Here is an 8,102-nt window from a genome sequence, read left to right on the forward strand (position 1 = left end):
CATCTCTCATCTTACGTGTTTGTGGAGCACGCCTTTAATTCTAGCAGTGGGGAGACAGGGGCAGGCAGCTCTGGGCTTAAAGTCGGCCTGATCAGCACTAGTGAGTGCCAGGGCAGCCAGGGCGAGAGAGAGAGAGAGAGAGAGAGAGAGAGAGAGAGAGAGAGAGAGAGAGAGAGAGAGAGAGAGATATCCCAAGTATTTATTTCTTTTTGGTAGCTGTAAAGATTTTAGACGTATATAAGTTTATGGAGTGATTGCCTAAGGAAGGTGGTTGAAGAAAGCCCGGCACAGAGGCCTGGCGTGCCTGGTCTTCTGCTAATGAGGGCTGCCATTGCTTCCTGCCAGGCACCAGCCACAGCGCCCACTCAGTGCAGTCCAGCCTGGTTAGACAGTCCCCAGCTCGGGCCTCCATGGCCAGCCAGTCTTCCTATTGCTACAGCAGCCGCCATTCGTCCCTCCGGATGTCCACCACGGGCTTTGTGCCATGTCGGCGCTCCTCCACCAGCCAGATATCACTTCGAAACTTGCCGTCATCCATCCAGTCCCGCCTCTCCATGGTGAACCAGATGGAAGCCGCCAGCCAGGGGCATGGGCTGTGTGCAGCACGGCCTGCCCTCCTCCAGCAGCTCGAGCCAAAGCATCCCGGCCTGCAAGCATCACACCCTTGTAGGCTTTCTTGGAGCCGAGGGTGGTCAGAGCGGTACCACTGAGGCCCAGCCAGGCAACAGTTTAAGTCCTGCCAACATTTCACATGCCAGAAAGGGGGAAGTCGTTTACAGAGTCCAGGTGAGTAGGCCAAGAGATGTGTGCTGTGGCTTTTGTTTTTATGTCTCACTTGTTGAGTAGGGGACCCCTGTGAAAACTTGATGCATTTAGGTGTGGGGGACTAGAGCACTTAGGGGTGATGGGGAAATGTTCTGCTGTCCGCTTAAAAACTCAAAGCACCAGTTTCTGTGCTTGCAGGGATGCCTGTTCCCGACATGACACAGATACAGTCAATGCAGGCAGGTAGTCCAAAAGGAATTGGTTTGGAGCTGGGTAGGTTTTCTGTCTTTTTTTTTTTTTTTTTATCTGAATTCCACTGTAAGCAGGGGTGAGTTTAAAATGCGAAGAGTCCTACAAGAGAAGTTTTGTTTAGCCCTATATTTTTCATCATAAAGGGAAAATATGAATTGGAGGTGATCCTTATGTCTCCGTTTAGATTGTGGATCTCAGTCAGATTCTCGAAGGGATTAACCTGTCGAAAAGGAAAGAGCTGCAGTGGCCTGATGAAGGAATTCGGTTAAAAGCTGGGAGGAACAGCTGGAAAGACTGGAGTCCTCAGGAGGGCATGGAAGGCCACGTAAGTTCTCCCGGGAAGCTGCTGTGTGCTTGAGGCCGTCAGGCTCATATGTGGTTTTTAGCTGGCCTGTGTCTTCTGCCTGGGTTGTTAGCAGGACTACACAGGGGTGAGCGTACGGGTGCACCTAGGGTCTAACTGCACATTATCGTCTGGGTTAATAGGTGATTCACCGATGGGTGCCTTGCAGCAGAGACCCAGGTACCAGGTCCCACATCGACAAGACAGTGCTTCTGGTCCAGATTGACGATAAATACGTGACTATAATTGAAACTGGGGTACTAGAACTGGGGGCAGAAGTGTGAGCCCACGTTGCGCACCCGCGTCCCTTTCTCTGGCTTCCCAGCCCTTGGAGAGAAAGCAAGGTTGCTGAAGATCCGCCTACGGGGAGGCCTGCACTTCACAGCAAAGCTTGAACAGTGGCTTGGCTAAGCGCCTCTCTGCCCTGACTTTTGTCACTGTCTCCATCCCCAAATAAAGCTGAAATATTTTTTTAAGTTAGCTGCATGAAAGGCAAAGTTGTCTGTCAGAGCCTGTTTAGGAAAGGCTCTCTATGCATTTACGCTTTGACCCACGGACTCTTGCCTCTAACTCTAAGCTCATATTTTTCTAATTTCTTTGCCAAAAACAGTTGCCATGGTTTTTTTGTTGTAGAAAATGAAATCCATTGACCATGATTTTTGCAGACAGACCCACGTGGAAGCATTCAGCTCGACATATAACAGTATGAAAGTTTAATGTACAGTGAGAAAAGATGATGCATAGATGTAGGTTTATCTTATTCCATGAACGCTAAAAACTTTAATGAAAACAAACTGCACTAATTTTTTACAGCAATGCACTAAATCTGAGATTTCTCAGAACATTTATTTATATATAAAAATAAATACCATTATTTAAATTGCCTTCAGGATTAGCCCCTCCCTTTCCTGACACACGTAGCCAGCAGGACCTGCTGCTCCTTTTCTGTCAGTGCACTGCACTGTGGAGCCGCTCCTAGCTTCATCCCTGCCGTTTCCCAGCCCTGGGGACCAGTGGATCCTCCTGGCCAACGCCACTGCCAGCTGCCCCGTCACGTCTCCAGTGTGCCGCGTTTCTTCAGCGGGTGGCAGGCCCTGTCGAGGTTGCCTCTGGAACACGCTTTTGCTCTTCAAGAAGATGAAGGCCCAGGAACTCAAGAGAGGATCAGTTACCTCCTGTCTGAAGAGTTCCTAGCTCTTGACGTTTATTCACATGAAGTTCAGTTTCTCAAGTAAAATTTTTTCAAACAAAATTGTCATGTGGTGCGGTCCCTATTCTGTCGTCTTCAGCTTTGCACTCTGCTCCTTCCTGTTCTCTTTCTATCACTTGAAATTATTTCCTGTAATTTATGGTGTATTCCTGTCTTAAAATATTTATAACTGTGAAATTGACTCAATTCATATGTTGTCCCATAAATTATATTGTTTCTTTAAAGAGCATGTATTCAGGGAAATATGTACCTTGGATTTACGGCGCGGCTGCATGCAAACTGCAGTTTAGGTTTCACTTGCAACTTCAAGCTTTTTTTTTGTGTTTAATGCTTAAGATTCCCTTTGTTCTAAACTCCAAAGAAAATTGCCAGTCTCCTCTAGCACCTGGGAACAGCTGTCTGTCTCCACGTGGACAGACCCCAGAAAGAAGCAGGTCAGTCCATTTTGATGCTTTGTGATTAATCTGTCCGAGCTGTGACCGTTCCATTGTGTGGCACTGGCCACTTTACCCGGTGGCTTCTGTGTTAGGCCACCTTGGTGGAGTGTCTTCTGAGGTGAGAGGAGAGAGCTGTTGTTCCCACTGGCTGGGGTACAGGTGTCACCGTGCGTCCTGACACTACAGGAAACAGGAGCGCTGGCAGCAGCAGACAGGAGTCTCTCCACAGTGATACTTCAAACCCTGTTTGTTTTCCCTGTATTGTTTTTAAATCTGTGTTCAGAACCCAATGTGCCTTGTATTGACGTTTCCATAGACTTCAAACTTTGCAGACTTTATTGTTTAAAAATATTTGACTTACTGAACCTTTACAAAGGAGCCCTTCTCTTTCTAAATTGACCACTTTAAAGTGTATCCCCCCCCCCCCCGCTGTTACTGTATTCCCTTCGCCATTTTGAACAACTCCGTGCTTCGCGGTGTGCTCAGTGGTGGATGTTCTTTCTGAAGCTAAATACCTAATCTGTTTGTCTGTGTTTGAAACTCCCTAGAGGAATTGTGCGCCCTGCTGCTTGTCTGTTCCCTGCTCAAAATGAGTTTGATCTTGTCATGGCCGCTCCTAGGTGGAGAAGTAAGTGGAGGGTTGGCATTCTAAGATAGAAGAGCATCTATCTTGCACAGAGAAAGAGGCAGAAGATGAATCGGAGGGTCAGAATTCTGTCCCTGCCTAGTCCCCCAATAACTATTAGATGTTATATGCTCCGAAAGTAAAGATTCCCCCCTTAAGATGGATTCTGTATGGAACATGTATAGGGAGTCTGAATTTGGGAGAGTTGAACATTTTTCTTGGGACAAAGTCGCTGTTTGTTACCATATAGCTTTATTAAATTTATAAATTAGGAACCCTAAGAGAATTTTGTTTTTAGTTTTTTAATCTGAAACTGATGACCTAAAAAAAAAAAATACTTTTCTAATTACAGCAGGAAAGATAATGATAATTAAAGATTTGTGTTTTAAGATTCAATTTATCAGGTTTTTTTTTCTCCCAGTACGTACCTGGATAGCAAGCTGGTATTTTAGACTTTCTGCTTAGACTTTCTCACTAAAGTACAGAACTCTAGCATACCTCAGTGCATTAGTCCCTAACTGCCAAAACTTCAGAGTTCCTTAATTTTGCAAGTAATTAAAAACAAACTGTGTATTTCCTTAGGTAGTTGTATGACTGAAGTCTCTGTTTTTCTTCTTCAGTTTTCTTCTTTATCTTGCCCCATTTTGAGATGATAATACTGGAATGGCCTTATCATCTTCTTCAGTGACAAACAAACAAACCTTCTGTAGCCCTACACTAAGGTTTTGGTGAGTCTTTCAGCCCATATCTTGGTGGGAACTCTTTTTTTTTTTAACACCATTTTTAAGGGCCAATAAAACTTTGCAAGTGGACTTTCTGCTAACCAGCTTTCCTCTCTCCACAAATCTAGATTAACTCACAGCCGTGCTGCTCTTGGGACTCAGGAGGTTAGAGATGAGGTGGGATGAGGTGGGACGGAAGCTTTACAAGGAAACCTCTACTAGATTGGAGGTGTTTTGAAAACACTTTCAAGTTATATTGATAATCCTTCAGGTCCTTGAACCAGAAATAAAAGACAATATTTCTCTCTTGAAAGGCACATAGAAAATGACTCTGGGTACCGAATGTCAATCAGTGCACACACGAATTCGTATATAGGAAACCATAGCTCTCATTAAGAACTCTTTCTGGGTTAGTTAGTTTTTCTATCTCCTATCACATTTGAGCAAAGGACTCATTGCCTTTTTAAACTCTGTTTAATTTCCTACCAGCGTCCTTCTGCCTCCACCTAGAACCCCCCTGATGGGTCACTGTCTTGAGTCATTTATCAGAAACTGAGTCTTTACTATTTTCCCACTGTCTAAAACTGTCTCTTTCTAAATAAATTTCATTTAGCCTTTGTTCTATATATGTGACCTGAAAAAAAAAAGTGTTACGTGAGAATTCTTTGAATTTCTGTTTACCAGCTACTAAAGTATAAACTGCTGTTGAGCATATTAATTTCATATTTTAAGCACTTTTTCATTAATATAAGCAAATTTATTTCTGGATTTTTGTTTTTAAGTCATCAGTATTCGTCATCTCTCTTGTAATTGGACAGAGATCCATTTAACTTCTTCATGTGAGATGATATATTGTTCAGATGAGTCCTTTCTCCTAGAGGCATTTTCTTTAACTCCAAGATGAGTGGAGACTCGGTTAAAGCTTAATTTAAAATGGTGCATGGAGCCTGTTGTTGGCCTTTGAACTTTCTGTTTCAGTCGTAGGTGGATATTGAGTTTTCCTGATGAGAAGAAAGAGGTATATCAGATACCACAGTGTATTTAGGTGATAGGAATTTTAATATGTTGGATGCGTAGGCATTTTTAAGTATTTGGAAACCAGCCCTTCATTTCTTTTTTAAAATCATGTAGTTGATGGACACGGAGGCTGTCTCGTTTGAAACTTATTAGCTATTCACAAGCTGTAATCATCAAATGGGTCTGGAAGGATCTAGCTTTGCTTGAATGCAGAGGTCTATTTTCTGAGATGAGTCACCTCCTGGAGTCAAGAACTGTGCTGAGAATTTCTCTTTCCTGCCTGGAAACCAGATGCTCCTCCGGAAGCCGGCCGTCCTGATGTGCCACTTTGTGGACTCAGCATAGACTTATCCAGGGAACTCAAGCCGATGGTCACACAGGGTCACACACAGCTTTGGTATCATACTTATACCTATTATATAGGCTCTGGCTTTCTTATGCTTCAGCTCTGTACCTGACAAGTTGTGATTCACTGGAACCAATAAGAGGACAGAGGTGCCCTGGCGGGTGGTGGGGATAAGTCCATGTTGCCTGCACAATAGAGGATGAGGTGGCTGCTCCAGGTGGCTCGGGTTTGGTGAGCTTGTCTTTAAAACAAATTTCTTTGTATTAGAAGCTTGAGACTACAACCAAAACAACAGACATGGGCCTGTGCTTTTTTTTTAAAGCTAGAGTCGCAGTAAGTTGTCAGCATTGGTTGGTAACTCTGTACAAGTCTGGCAGCGAGCTCTGCATGAGGAAAAGGAAGGAGGAATGTTAGAAAGGGTTGCAGGAAGTGGGCCTGTGGAAGGAGGGTGGCTTCCCCTTTTCTGATCATGGGCTCTGAAAGATCGTTGCCTTTACCAGCATTCAGTATATACCAGAGAGAAGGATCTGTGTCCTTGCGCGTGTCTGTGAGAGTGTGTGAGTGCTACTGTAAACAGCTTGTAAATACTGTAGTTGTTTAAAATGGAAAATAAAAGCTGAGAGGTCTTTTGACATATATTGATCAGGAAAAAATAGAGAATATTGACAATGGATTAAAAACAGGAAATAAATTTTTTTCATTTTGCCTTTTGTCCATTTTTTGTCAATTTTTTAAAATGTAGAATACAGTGTATTAGTTCCATGTGACATATTCTTAAAACACTCTTGGTTCTGAAGGAATCATCCTAAGCCTATAAACATGGGGTTTGGCGTACAGCTCTGGTGGTACCTCTTCCACAGACATTTTCATCCTCTGAGTTATTTTACATGTTAATGGTAGGACATGTCAGGTGATAGACATTTGTGTTTAGTTACACTAAGTTCCCATGCAGAGAAAGGAAGAAGTCTCAGATGTGTGCCAGGGCTATACACTCACCACCCAGGGTCTTCACACATCCTCCAAGATAGAAACTTGTGTGGGGAGAATTTCATACTCTGGACTGTCACGAGGTGCATGCTAGTGTCATTTTGACTAGTGATAGTGTGGGAGGCAGATTATTTTCTGCAATAGAACCCCCAACAGTTTGCTTCCTCTCTCCTGGATCACAGCATTCCATCTTAAAGATAGTATAGATTTGTAGTGACAGGAAACAAGCCAGTTGAGCCAAACATCTTCAAAGGAAGAAAGGGCTCCCCTGGCAAGTCACATTCATCTTGCAGTTAATTCCAGGGGCTCTTAATGCGAGACCTCCACCTTTTAAAATGCACCCTTTAAAGTGTACTTAGGATTTTTCATCTCAACATGTTTTGCTGGCTTTAATCATGTGAGAGCATCTTCCCCTGAAGTGGGCAAGGTGAGCTTTTAAGTGTCACCCCAGTATGGCTTCCTGATAATTCAGCCAGCACTTGTACATAATATTCTATTTTCCCTCTCATACGCGCTTATGAAAGGCAACTGAATGTAATCACATCTGTACACAATTTGATGCAAGACAACTGTACATTGTTTTGTAATTTCTCTGTCATGTGGTCTTGGACTGGTTAGGTACCCAGTGAACCAGCTATGCCAAAGGGCAAAGTCAGGCTCATGTTTCCTTTTGTTTCAGAGTGTGACGTGTTGATACGTAAATAACTAGCCCACATGAAACTACACCAGATCTCTGGCCCCATCTTGAAACCTGTCTTTATCAGAAAAAGTCAGCATCCAGGGTAGCATGGACACTTTTCAAATTTGGGAGTAGTCTTCACTGCACTGATCTTTGCCTTTTGAGAGCTACAGGAAGTGTTGGGCTGAGGAAAAAGTTGACCAACCATGCAGTCACCATACATGCCAGTTCCAAGCAAGCTCAGCATACCCTTTGCCTCCTCAGTGTTGTTGCTCCTTTAAGTGCGAGGACCGAGGCCAGTCACTGCATGTGGGCTTCTGGGAGAAGAGGGCACTTCCTGGGCAAGGACCTGGCTTAGCACAGTCCTGAGTATGAGGAGTCCAGTGGCACACAGCATCGTGGTCACAGGCTGGAGAGGGGGTTAACACAAGAGAGAGTTCTGAAGGGCTGTCAGCTATACTGGCCAAGGAACATTATCTATTTCCCCGTGTTCAGCTCCAGAGCCAGAGTGCGCAGGTGAAAGTGTCTTGCCTGCAGGGACTCACCACTGTAAGCCAAGGCTAGAGACAAGACCCACCTCAGTGGGCCTGGGGCTGGGGATACAAGGTAGTCCTCCAGCAGCTGTGGTGCCCATAGTTTTCCTTCACAAAACACCCAGAGGTCTACTCAAAGGAAGCACCTTCCTCAAGGGCTGAAGCGAGGACTAGCCATGTCCCATC

At 44.3% G+C, this 8,102-nt stretch overlaps 1 protein-coding gene across 1 annotated transcript in view; it reads left to right on the plus strand.

The window, feature by feature from the left end:
• The window catches only part of Pcnx1 (pecanex 1), a 133,530-nt gene extending 127,109 nt beyond the window's left edge, over positions 1 to 6,421 (plus strand). The window contains 4 exon segments of the mRNA XM_021653882.2: positions 346 to 583; positions 585 to 786; positions 1,202 to 1,342; positions 1,504 to 6,421. Of these exon segments, the coding sequence (XP_021509557.2) occupies positions 346 to 583; positions 585 to 786; positions 1,202 to 1,342; positions 1,504 to 1,644 (722 nt within the window). The 3' untranslated portion in view covers positions 1,645 to 6,421.
• Positions 6,422 to 8,102: the final 1,681 nt, after the last annotated feature.

Source organism: Meriones unguiculatus, chromosome 7 (genome assembly GCF_030254825.1).
Source record: "Meriones unguiculatus strain TT.TT164.6M chromosome 7, Bangor_MerUng_6.1, whole genome shotgun sequence".
NCBI classification, from domain to species: domain Eukaryota; kingdom Metazoa; phylum Chordata; class Mammalia; order Rodentia; family Muridae; genus Meriones; species Meriones unguiculatus.